This window comes from Hyla sarda, chromosome 4, assembly GCF_029499605.1.
Source record: "Hyla sarda isolate aHylSar1 chromosome 4, aHylSar1.hap1, whole genome shotgun sequence".
Lineage (NCBI taxonomy): Eukaryota > Metazoa > Chordata > Amphibia > Anura > Hylidae > Hyla > Hyla sarda.
The window spans coordinates 284,624,134-284,638,196 of NC_079192.1; the positions used below are offsets into that span (position 1 = coordinate 284,624,134).

The window sequence follows — 14,063 nt, forward strand, 5'->3', positions numbered from 1 at the left end:
TCAGTCTATTCCCCACTGATTGCATCGGGTCTCACTTCTGAGATTAATGCAGGTACTACAGCTCCCAGCTTGGAGCAGAGTGTGCTCAATGTTGGGAGCAGTAATATCTGCAGTTAAGGACAGATCACAGCGGGTGACACCTACTGCGATCATCCTTTATCCCTGAGATGCGGAGCGGCTTTCTCCTGTGCTCCGTACTCCGGCCGGCCACTCACCATTCATAGAGCGGGGATTGGCTGTCGCCATCCGGCCAATCCCCACTCTGGGCATAAAATATGAATGAATGATGTGAATTTCTATTCGCATCACTGGCTGGCCCGGATTATAGTGCAGAGATGCGAGCGCTGTATAGAGCCGCTCCGCATCTCTGCTTTATTATTGACGATCGCATCGGGTGTCAGGAGTGACACCCGGGATGATCTCTATTAGTACTGGAACTACTACTCCCATCATGGAACAGTGAAAAACACACACACACTACATTTTTATTATTGTCAGCTACATTTTTAGGTCCCTGCCCCCCCACATAAATTAATGCCTGTTTAAAAATTAAAATTAACATTTTTTTTTGTCTTTCAATTTTCGGGAGCGGGCAGGGACCAGAAAATTCAGTGCTCAATATTAAAAATGAATGAGGAGTGCATTTCATAATTTTTTTTTCTAGTTTTCGTTCTAAAACATAATTTCTTTTATTTTCATTTTCACTTTACAGTTTTTAGCCCCATTTTTAATATTGAGCGCTGAATTTTCTGGTCCCTGCCCGCTCCTGAAAATTGAAAGACAAAAAAAAAAAAAATGTTAATTTTTAAACAGGGATCAATTTATGTGGGCGGGCAGGGACCTATGTAGCTGACAATAATAAAAATTTAGAAAGGGGCCATTTAAATGTAAAAATAATACATTTTTTTACAATTAATTTTTTTTCTTTTTTTATGTATTTTAATATTGAGTTTAATAAAGTGTGTGTGTTACACTTTTTTCTGTATTTTTTTTATTTTTTTTAGGTAGTACCACTACTCCCAGCATGGAACAGACTGTTCCAAGATAGGAGCTGTAGTACCTGTACTAATAGACAGATCAAAGCAGGTATCACTCCTGACACCCGATGGGATCGTCCTATCTATTGCAGAGACAGAGCAGCTTCCTCCTGCGCTCGCATCTCTGCACTATACTCCGGCAGGCCAGTGATGTGAATAGAATTCACATCACTTATTCATATTTCCTGCAGAGAGTTGTGATTGGCCAGATGGTTCCAGCCACTCACAGCTCTCTGCAGGAAATATGAATAATAGGTATATATACCGCATATAGTCATACTACAGTGGGACCAGAGAAGAGCGCCTGCCCGACCGCATCTATACATTATACAGGACGATCGCATCGGGTGTCAGAAGTGACACTCGCTGCAATCTGTCTATTAATGCAAGTATTTCAGCTCCCAGCATGGAGCAGAGTGTGCGCCATGTTGAAAGCAGTAGTACCTACAGTTAAGGACAGATCACAGCAGGTGTCACTCCTGACACACAATTCGATCGTCCTATCTATTGCAGAGATGTGAGAAAGTAGCCCACATCTATACATTACACAGGACGATGGCAGCGGGTTTCATGAGTGACACCTGGGGCAATCTGTCTATTAGCATAGGTACTACTACCACCATCATGGAACAGTCTGTTCCATGCTGAGTGTAGTAGTACTACCTAAAAAAAAGTTTAAAGAAAAAATTTAAACACACACACACACACACACACACATACACACACTTTATTAAATACATTATTGAAATATATTACTAATAAATTCAGATAGAATAGCTTTTTTTTTTAATTCTGCAAATTTGCCGAATTACTCATCTGAATTACATCAAGTCCTTCCTGATCCCTATGCAGAGCTGAAATTACTCCACAGATGTTTCTCAGAGAATATTATAAAAAAAAAAAAAAGTATAAGAGGAAAAACACAGGATAAAAGTTATATAAGTTTATAACAAGAACCAATCACAGCCTCAGAAAACTTGGAAAATTAAAGGGGTACTCCGACTCTAAATATTTTTTCTATCCAAATGATAGGGGATAAGATGTCTGATCTGATCTCCCTGCAGCACCCTTCGTTCGTTTAGAGCATCGGGTGCAGCGCCGGAGGCTCGTGACGTCAGGGCAGTCACCCCCCCCTCCCGTAGACTTGCATTGAGGAGGCATAGCCGTGACGTCTCGAGCCTCCGCCCCGCATCCCCTAGCAATTTTTTTTGTTCATATAGAATCACTTGAAGTTACAGTCCTAAAACCTAAGGGTGCAAAACTTATAGATCTTTGTGATAAAACCTGTTCTTCTCTTACCATAGACACTGTGTGGATTGAACCACCAACATAAATATACATCCACACATTAGATCCTAATTGTCTTCAATACAGGCAAAAAACAGATAAACAGGAGACCATAACACGGTAGGGTAATAGGTTGAGCTTGACGGATTCTTGTTATTTTTCAACCTTATGAACTATCTCCCTATGTAATACACAGTCTCAAGTTCAGAATTTCTTTAACTTGTACCCATCATATGACAACTGACTATTCTAGAAAACAGTATACCATTAATAATGTACACTTAAATGATCTGTCTGTCTAGCAGAAAAAAAAAAAAAAAGTCTGCCTTAAAATTCCTTATGAGCCAATCACTGGCTGAGGTGCGTCATTGCTGATGCCATCAAGTGGACATAGCATGGTACCTGGAAGAGGAGATCAGTATGGTCCTGTTGAACATCAAAACTGAATTTAGATGAACAATCCTTTTTACATTTTTTTTTTTTTTTTTACTGATCTGCCACTTTTTTTTTTAATTTGTTTTAAAGACTTATCCCAACAGACAACAATGGACAAGAACCTTTTATAAAATACTTCTGGAACTTCTCAAATAAATGTCTTATGGATGCCGTGATCTTGTTTTGAATCACTCCAGTTAAAGGTAAGAGCAATTCCGTTCATGTCGGTACGTTATGAAGCTGCTCATTCTGTAGTTCTCTAATATTATACTGACAGCATAACCTGGAAATAGCCCATGTTTTAATAATAATGGAATCTCCCCCTCGGGAAACATTTTCTCCTGATTACAGACAATATTAAAAATACTTTCTACCAAGTCATCAGCCTTATCTTTCAAATCACTGTAAAATGCCTCAAAAGATCTCTTGGCATCAAGTAGAGTAATTGTTGTTGGGGCCAACTACAAAGGGACCGAGCACTTGTTTAATAGGGTTCCCATATATTTTCTAAGGTTCATGTTACAGTCTTCCTTTGAAGTAAATGATCACGACTCAATCTCTGACATTTCAGAATCACACCCAACATAAACTTATCTTAAGCCTAATGTCCTAAAAAGCAAACTAGTATTAGTCTCGTTTTCTTCAAGAAAATTAATCAAGATAAAATGAAAGCAGTAAAAAGCCGCCATTCCTCTACAGATAGCTGGGGCAGCACAATATTCACAACGTCTGATGGTATATCATTATGCCTGTCTCAGCCATTCCCTTAGATGGCCGATATAAGCAGAACTTCTCCTTTGCATTGTAAATGTAGTTGCAAATGATTATAATGATTTACAGCTGCTCAAATCCACCATGTTACCAAGAGATTCATACGGACAAAGATGCCTGGCCCCGTTGTAAGCCTATATAGCTACATATACTGTGTAAGTGACCCTGCCTCTGCTTAGCCCTTTTAATTTAGTGTCCAATGTGCTGTCATTTGTCTATGTATTTGCTGCTGCGAATTTTCCTACCTATTGAAATCAATGGGGAGCAAAATGCACAGCTGATTTTGCTACCCATTAACTTCAATGGGTAGGAAAATATGCAGCAGCAAATATTCAGCAAAATACAGCGACCTTCCCCTTAAAGTTAGGAAACGGTAGAGGTAGACATTCTCCATCAAAGCCAATCAAATGTATTATTCGCTGCAGGCTACCATCGTGATAACACAAAACTTCAGATTTTCCAGTTAGCAATGTAATAAATAAAAAGATGTGTTATATATATATATATATATATATCCATCCATCCAAGTTCCCAAGCAAGGAATTCCAACGGCACTGTCAAGAACTGTCAAGAGCAGGAGAAAATCCCCATAGCAAACATATGCTGCTCTGGACAGTTCCTAAAATGGACAGCAGAGGTCAGCAGAGAGCACTGTGGTCATGACATCAGAGGAAATTCATTTCTTTTTTGGATTTCTCTCTAGTATACAGCCCCTAAAAAGTACTGGAAGGATTAAGATTTTTTAATAGAAGTGATTTACAAATCTGTTTAACTTTCTGGCACCAGTTGATTTAAAAAAAAAAAAAAAAAAAGTTTTCCACGGTAGTACCCCTTTTACTTCTAAACTGCTTATAGGGGAGAACATCTCCATAATACTGTACTACAGAGGGGCAACAAATAGCAGCCCAAAGCACACAGTGTCTATGGCACCGTAATATCCTCAGCTCTTACAATCTTTTTTTTACAACTGGTCCTATGACTGTAGTGTAAGAAACAGAAATGCAAAAAAATAAAAAAATAAAAATAATAAAGGTTTTATTGCCCATGGTTAATAAGGACGTCTACAAATGATTCCAATGAGCAAGCCCACAATTTTATTTTTCCAGGCTCCAACAAAGTAAAAAAGAACATCTTGACATTTTCCACTGACTACTGCATTGGAAATCGCTCAAAGGCTGATCTGATAGAAAAACTGTGTTGTGTACATGCAACCCTTCACATGCAACCTATTGGGTGGTCTGTCCTAAGCGCCACACAAAGGCATTCCTCACTGTGAACAGAACATGCAGCAAAGTAACTTAAGGAAGCCGACTGATTAATTTATTCAAAATTAGTTTTTTTTTAAAAATGTGTGGTCAAGGGCCTCGAGTTCTCCGCTCATGCTGATTTCAGAATGCAGCTTGTTCTGTATTGCTCTTGGCAATACAAGTTTATAGAGGAGGCTGGATAAGGGTAGAGCCCCTTCTGCTGATTAGCAATAATGGAAATTATTCAATCACTGTGAACTACAGAAAATAACTAACTATCTGAGATGCTGGAAGTATGGCTCATAAACCAGAGTCAAGGACTACTGCCAAGGGTTTATTTCAACCAATAAAAACAAATAACTCAAACTTATAATATGCACCGTTTGATCTTTAAGTGTTTTGCGTGTTGTAATGTCTTTTTTGAAAAATCTTTTACAAACCAAAACTATTCAAAATTCTGAAAAAAAATATCCTGAACAGATGTTATTGTTTTGTGTCTTTACATTTTATTATTATTTTTTTGTTTAAAAAAAAACAAGTAAATTATACATATTGTTATGCAGAGCTGTTCACAATATTGACATATGTTTTAATTATAGCAACTTTATAACATCATCTTAACATAACAAGATACCCCCTCATGTTTTAAGAGTCCTTCATAGTATATGTAACGCTCACATGCACATGATTTTTTTTTTTTTTTTACTGGGTAAATACTAAAAAGTTAATGTGTTGTATGAAAGAAAGCAAAAAAATAAATAAAAAAAATCGAAGTAATATAAAGGCTACGCAATGATTATATAAGAGTCTCTCACAAAAAAAAAAAATTATATATATTTATTATGCGCACGGACAAGGCGTGGACCTCGCCCAAAATGAACAGCAAGAAGAAAGAGAGAGGAGTCCAGCATCCGATAACTCAGAGGATGATATTTATTTCACCAGATGGTCATGACAGGAACACAAGGTACAGTGACGCGTTTCGGCCTTACAAGGCCTTAGTCATACATACAGTATGACTAAGGCCTTGTTGTAAGGCCGAAACGCGTCACTGTACCTTGTGTAACTGTCATGACCATCTGGTGAAATAAATATCATCCTCTGAGTTATCGGACGCTGGACTCCTCTTTCTTCTTGCTATAAATATATTATATATATATATATATATATATATATATATATATAAATATAAATATATATATATATATATATATATCTCAACCAGGCAGGTCTCACCTTGCAGATTCCCTGTCATCATGCTATTCATTGGGTCCCTGCTGATCTCAATTTTCAGTTTTTCCTTTTAACCTGTTCAGGACCCCGGGCGTATGCATACGTCCTGCATCCCGAGTCCTTAAGGACGTGGGGCGTATGCATACGTCCGTGGGAATTCCGGTCCCCGCCGCTAGCCGGTTGGGCACCGGAATGTCTGCTGAAATCATTCAGCAGGCACCCCGGCACATCGCCCAGGGGGGTCCTGAGACCCCCCCATGTCGGCGATTGCAGAAAATTGCATGTCAATTCAGACATGCGATTTTCTGCTATTCCGGGCTGATCGGGTCTCTGGTGACCCGATCACCCGGAAAATAGCGATGATCGGAGCTGTCAGTGACAGCCCCGATCATCTTGAGGGCTAAGAATGAGGTCGCAGAGCTGCCATCTCCTCCTATCCCCTGCCATTGGTCAGAACTGATTCTGACCAATGGCAGAGCAGGACCATGGCAACCCCCCGTTCTGCTCACCCCTGGATGTCGAGGGGATCGTGGGAAGGAGATGGAGGCCGGTACCTGCAGGAGAAGATGCCTGGGGATCCCTGATCATCGCTGGAGACTGCTGGATCCTGGGTCAGGTAGGGAAACTACAGTGGTGGTGGGGGGGGGGAATTGAAAGTGAAAGTAAAGTGATCTTTACTGTGGCAACCACTAGGAAGGCCAAACTGCTACTCCCAGCATGCCCATGCCAAAGGCTGTCTGGGCATGCTGGGAGTTGTAGTTTTGCAACATCTGTTACAGTGGTGCCCAAACGGTAGCCTTCCAGATGTTGCAAAACTGCAACTCTCAGCATGCCTGTACTGCCCAGGCATGCTGGGAGTTGTAGTTCTGTAACATCTGTCCCTTCAGATTTAGCAATTTTCATGAATTTTTTGAAAATTGCTGCTCTACTTTAAAGCCCTCTAATTTTTTCAAAAAGCAAAAATCTGTCCATTTTATGATGCCAACATAAAGTGGACATATTGTATTTGTGAATAAAAATAAAATTTATTGTGAATATCCATTTTCCTTACAAGTAGAGAGCTTCAAAGTTAGAAAAATGCTAAATTTTCAAAATTTTTATGAAATTTGGGGAATTTTCACCAAAAAAGGATGCAAGTAACGCCGAAAATTTACCACCAAAATAAAGTAGAATATGTCACGAAAAAATCAGAATCAGAATATTCGGTAAAAGCGTTTTCGCGTTATTAATTCGTAAAGCAACGGTGGTTTGAATTGCGAAAAAGGGCTCAGTCCTTAAGGGGTTAAGATCTGTGCTACCTGCATATTTTGCCAACAGCAATAAACAATCTTTAAGAATCTGTTCTGCTAAGTTTTTTTTTTTGTCTTCTGTTTAAAAATTTTTGATAACAAAAATATGTGGAAAAATGGTGTCCATAAATACTGTATTTTCAAGCTTATGAAGCCTAACATAATCTCTAAGGGCACTCAGATTATGGAAGGACCTTTAATATAGAACACACACACAACGTTTTATAATGTCAGGCTGCAACTTCAAGACAAGTAAAACATGTAACAAGTTGGAGAACGTTATACTACATGAGCTATCGGGCCAGGTAATTCAATGCAAAATTCAACTACTACAAAAAAAATTATAATAATAATTCACATATCCATTATATAGCCATATTATATATGGTCCCGGGTCAAAGAGGATCCCGGGTCCAAGAGGATGTGTACACACATCAGCTAAGCACTTTTCAAAACAAGAACAGCAGAAAAAAATACTGTTTTTAATTATAACTTACCATAATGCATATAACAATTTCCTTTGGTGGGATCCAGCTGAATTGCTTTCAAAAAGTAACGCTCGGCTTCACTTTTGCGACCCTAAAAGTAAACAAATACTTAATTTTATGGTGCAGGTATTGGCAAAAACATTTTTAAATCATGCATTTCCTTTTCTTTCCATTTGCTCACAAAATATAATAGATTCATGTCAAGGTAGAGCAAATAGGAAACATATTGCAGTTTAATATTTCTTAAAAATTTTTTTGGACTGATACATTGGAATTGAGGGGAGATATGTAGAAAATTCTGAACATAATCTGCCTTACCACATTAAGCTCTTGGGTGGTCCATCCCGAGCTCCACAAGCAGACATTCCATGCTGAGTAATGGTGCCTTTACTACAAACGTAAGACAGCTCCTTAAGTAGTTTACAACGTTTCTGTACTGAGACTGTATTATTAATCAATATTGCTATATAGGTTACAAATGTGTTATTATTGATCAAAGGGGTTGTCCAAGGGGATAATTTTATTTCTAAAAGTGGCAGATGGCTGGAGCCCAGCCTTACAAAATAGAATATAATGGAAGAGATGTCAAGCAGTCACAGGGTTCCATAATAAAACATTATTGAAGCATATCCAAGGAGTGAAAGGACAGGTCTGACATGTTTCACCATACAGACTTTTTTTTTAAAGTATTTATTTATAACGTTTATGTTTTTTGCAACACAATACAGAAATAAAGTAAGATACAGCCGAAGATAGACCCCCACCCCCAAAATCATAGGCACCATTGAAGTAGACAGTCGAGGAGGTCCACCCCCAGCTGACACCAAGACACTAAACAGAGAAACAGACAGCACACACACTCGCACACATTCCCAGAGTAACCCTCACTTCCTTGACCAGGATAAAGACAACCTACCCAGGAGAAACGACTCGTTCCAGGAGGACAACCGACTCTCCTATCATCAGCCAGAGCATCCAGACTTTGTCAAATTTCTTGGGGCATTTGCGACTAGAGTACAACGTCCTGTTAACTAAGTTGAACCACCGTGCAATGGGGGGAGGGGAAGTATCCTTCCAGGCCATAATCAGAACTATAGGAGCACAGAACAAGAGAAACCGAATAAGTAGGCGCCTATGAGAGCCTGATTCTAAGTCATTAATAACACCCAACAGACAAACAACAGGGGAAAACACATAGGGGAATTCCAAGTGGTCATTCAAGAACTGCAGCACCTCCCTCCAGAAGGGTTCTACACAAGGGCAACCCCACATAGCATGTAGAAGAGTGCCCACTCAGCCTCGTAAAGAAAAAGATGAAAAAGAAATAAAAACTTACAGACAGCGGCATCAAGGAAGACTTGGCCCAATTAACCCTGAGACCGGAAAAGGAACTAAACTCATTTAGGAGAGTGAAAAGGGCCACTAGCGAATTATGGACATCTGCTAAGTAAACCAAAGTATCATCTGCATACATGGCAACTTTATCTTCCAAGGCACCTCTATGGACCCCATGAATACAGGTAGATGCTCGGATGACCGCAGCCAGGGGCTCAACTGCCAGGGCAAACAAAAATGGAGACAGGGTAACCCATGCCTCGTCCCTTTACCCAGCTGAAATGAGTCAGAAACCTCCAGATTAGTGCGCACCCTAGCCCTAGGGCTATCATATAACAACTGTACCCACGCCCAGAACCAGGGACCAAACCGTAGGGCCCCCAAAACACCCCGCAAATACGGCTATTCCACAGAACCAAAGGCTTTATAGACGTCCAAGCTAACCACATATCCCCCTGAGGCATCCCCTTCTGCCGCAGCTATGTTAAGGTGCAGTTGTTGTACATTAATGTCCATAGCTCTCCCTGGCATAAAACCAGTCTGGTCAGGATGGATGACCGTGGCTATAACCCTACACAGCCGATTAGGTAATACTTTAGCCAGAAGTCTAATATCTATGCTAAGTAGAGAAATGGGTCTATAGGAATCCAGTAGAATCAGATCCTTTCCTGGTTTAGGAAGAACTACAATAAGGGCCTCCCTCATAGAGTCAGGGACTCTCCCAGTCTCCAGGGCCACACTAAAAAGATAGGGATTAGCCGCTCCTCATTCGGCCTGTACCAGTCATCAATTATGCCATCCAGCCCCGGGGTCTTCCCTGATTGCAGAGAAGCAATAGCCCACAAGATTTTTTCATTAAATAAAAAGGGGGCATCCAATGTGGTAGCCTGAGCCGTATTTAAGGTATTGCGAGGTATAGAGAGCACTATAGAAGTCCGGAAACACCTTATTAATAACAACATGGTCAGTCTCTAGCGTCCCAGTGGCCCCCCTAATAAAGGGTATAGCGCCGACAGGCCTACTTTTCTCTAGCCAAATATGCCAGCAGCCTACCATTTTTATCCCCAAATTCAAATAATGCCGCCTCCCTATCCACCATTTTCTTTTGAATCTTCTCCTTCTGAACTCTTTGAACATTCAACCATTTACTTTTATTATCGGGGGAAGGATTCCTCACTACCTCCGCTTCCAAAGCCCCAATCTCAACCTGCAATGCCAATCCTCCTCTGCCCTACAACCTTGCCATACAGACTTAATCATAGACCAGAATTACAAAAGAAAGTAGTTTAAAACCTTCTCTTCTAGTCACATGTCTGTCACTGCTTAGAGGTACATTGTAGAAAATGAAGAAACGCCTATAGGTCAGCTTTACCACAGAAACTGGCTACCTAACCATCAACAGCAGTGATGTAGGTGGATAAAAAGACAGCAGTGACTGGATAACAAATTAACACTAAATGGGACAACATGAAGTGGTTCTTATAGTGCAGTGTTCAGACATCCGTGGCGTCACACGCAGGGTAAACGCACCCCACTAGAAGGAAAATCACATAGAAGAAATATACAGCAGCAATCTGTTGTTCAAAAGATAATATATGGAGGTAGGCATACAAAAAGTGCGTAATTATTAATAAATAGTGAATATTATATACCTCAATTTTTTCAGAGCTCTCGATCGTATACCCAAAAATCACATCTAACAAAATAATGCACATTTTATAAAAGGATAGTAACATTAAAAAAACAAACCAAAAAAAATGCTCTCTTTTAGTTACTCTGTATGGCCTATGATTAAGTTTATATGACGAAACATGTCAGACCTGTCCTATTACTGGATGATGACGTATACTGGATTTCGATATGCTTCAATAAAGTTTCAGAAATGTTTTATTACGGAACCAAGCAGTTGACACCAAGCTTTGTAGCATGGTACAGTCTATAGAGGATGTGCATAAGTTACAAGATGACTTGGATAGACTAAGTGTCTGGGCATCCACTTGGCAAATGAGGTTCAATGTGGATAAATGTAAAGTTATGCATCTGGGTACTAAGAACATGCATGCATCGTATGTCTTAGGGGGGGATTAAACTGTCAGAGTCACTGGTATGGTAGAGAAGGATCTGGGTGTACTTGTAGATCACAGACTACAGAATAGCATGCAATGTCAGGCTGCTGCTTCCAAAGCCAGCAGGATATTGTCATGTATCAAAAAAGGCATGGACTCAAGGGACAGGGACATAATACTCCCCCTTTATAAAGCATTGGTACGGCCTCACCTGGAATATGCTGTTCAGTTTTGGGCACCTGTCCATAAAAGGGACACTGCGGAGTTGGAAAGGGTGCAGAGACGTGCGACTAAACTAATATGGGCGTTTAACCCCTTAAGGACCAGGCCATTTTATACCTTAAGGACCGGAGCGTTTTTTGCAATTCTGACCACTGTCACTTTAAACATTAATAACTCTGGAATGCTTTTAGTTATCATTCTGATTCCGAGATTGTTTTTTCGTGACATATTCTACTTTAACTTAGTGGTAAAATTTTATGGTAACTTGCATCCTTTCTTGGTGAAAAATCCCAAAATTTGATGAAAAAAATGAAAATTTTGCATTTTTCTAACTTTGAAGCTCTCTGCTTGTAAGGAAAATGGATATTCAAAATATATTTTTTTTGGGTTCACATATACAATATGTCTACTTTATGTTTGCATCATAAAATTTATGAGTTTTTACTTTTGGAAGACACCAGAGGGCTTCAAAATTCAGTAGCAATTTTGAAATTTTTCACAAAATTTTCAAACTCACTATTTTTCAGGGACCAGTTCAGTTTTGAAGTGGATTTGAAGGGTCTTCATATTAGAAATACCCCATAAAAGACCCCATTATAAAAACTACACCCCCTAAAGTATTCAAAAAAACATTCAGTAAGTGTATTAACCCTTTAGGTGTTTCACAGGAATAGCAGCAAAGTGAAGGAGAAAATTCAAAATCTTCATTTTTTACACTCGCATGTTCTTGTAGACCCAATTTTTGAATTTTTGCAAGGGATAAAAAGGAGAAAAATTTTACTTGTATTTGAAACCCAATTTCTCTCGAGTAAGCACATACCTCATATGTCTATGTAAAGTGTTCGGTGGGCGCAGTAGAGGGCTCAGAAGGGAAGGAGCGACAAATGGTTTTTGGGGGGCATGCCGCATTTAGGAAGCCCCTATGGTGCCAGGACAGCAAAAAAAAACACATGGCATACCATTTTGGAAACTAGACCCCTCAGGGAACGTAACAAGGGGTAAAGTGAACCTTAATACCCTACAGGTGATTCACGACTTTTGCATATGTAAAAAAAATATATATTTTTTTTACCTAAAATGCTTGGTTTCCCAAAAATTTTACATTTTTAAAAAGGGTAATAGCAGAAAATACCCCCCAAAATTTGAAGCCCAATTTCTCCCGATACAGAAAACACCTCGCATGGGGGTGAAAAGTGCTCTGCTGGTGCACTACAGGTCTCAGAAGAGAAGGAGTCACATTTGGCTTTTTGAAAGCAAATTTTGCTCTGGGGGCATGCCGCATTTAGGAAGCCCCTATGGTGCCAGAACAGCAAAAAAAAAAACACATGGCATACCATTTTGGAAACTAGACCCCTCGGGGAACGTAACAAGGGGTAACGTGAACCTTAATGCCCTACAGGTGTTTCACGACTTTTGCATATGTAAAAAAAAAAATTTTTTTTAACCTAAAATGCTTGTTTTCCCAAAATGTTTACATTTTTAAAAAAGGTAATGGCTGAAAATACCCCCCAAAATTTGAAGCACAATTTCTCCCGATTCAGAAAACACCCCATATGGGGGTGAAAAGTGCTCTGCTGGCGCACTACAGGTCTCAGAAGAGAAGGAGTAACATTTGGCTTTTTGAAAGCAAATTTTGCTCTGGGGGCATGCCGCATTTAGGAAGCCCCTATGGTGCCAGAACAGCAAAAAAAACCCCATGGCATACCATTTTGGAAACTAGACCCCTCGGGGAACGTAACAAGGGGTAATGTGAACCTTAATACCCTACAGGTGTTTCACGACTTTTGCATATGTAAAAAAATATATATTTTTTTTACCTAAAATGCTTGGTTTCCCAAAATTTTTACAATTTTAAAAAGGGTAATAGCAGAAAATACCCCCCAAAATTTGAAGCCCAATTTCTCCCGATTCAGAAAACACCCCATATGGGTGTGAAAAGTGCTCTGCTGGCGCACTACAGGTCTCAGAAGAGAAGGAGTCACATTTGGCTTTTTGAAAGCGAATTTTGCTCTGGGGGCATGCCGCATTTAGGAAGCCCCTATGGTGCCAGGACAGCAAAAAAAAAAACACATGGCATACCATTTTGGAAACTAGACCCCTCGGGGAATGTAACAAGGGGTAATTTGAACCTTAATACCCTACAGGTGTTTCACGACTTTTGCATATGTAAAAAAAATATATATTTTTTTTCCTAAAATGCTTGTTTTTCCAAAAATTTTACATTTTTTAAAAGGGTAATAGAAGAAAATAGTTCACAGTAGTTTCTCGATGGCAGTTTGAGCTACGGCAGAAAATTTGACGCAGCTCAAACTTGCAGCCGGATACTTACTGTAATCCTCCGCCCATGTGAGTGTACCCTGTACGTTCACAGGGGGGGGGGGGGGGGACATCCAGCTGTTGCAAAACTACAACTCCCAGCATGTACGGTCTATCAGTGCATGCTGGGAGTTGTAGTTTTGCAACCGCTGGAGGCTCCGTTTTGGAAACAGTGGCGTACCAGACGTTTTTCATTTTTATTGGGGAGGGGAGGGGGGTTGTATAGGGGTATTTGTATATGTAGTGTTTTTTACTTTTTATTTTATTTTGTGTTAGTGTAGTGTAGTGTTTTTAGGGTACAGTCACACGGGCGGGGGGTTCACAGTAGTTTCTCGCT

General features: G+C 39.8%; 1 protein-coding gene across 4 annotated transcripts in view; it reads right to left on the reverse strand.

Moving 5' to 3' along the window:
- Window positions 1–14,063, reverse strand: part of TMTC2 (transmembrane O-mannosyltransferase targeting cadherins 2) — a 310,935-nt gene that overhangs the window by 37,842 nt on the left and 259,030 nt on the right. For all 4 annotated transcript variants that reach the window (XM_056574417.1, XM_056574419.1, XM_056574416.1 and 1 more), the window contains one exon: window positions 7,797–7,878. In XM_056574417.1, coding sequence (XP_056430392.1) covers window positions 7,797–7,878 — 82 coding nt within the window. The remainder of the gene's footprint in view (window positions 1–7,796; window positions 7,879–14,063) is intronic.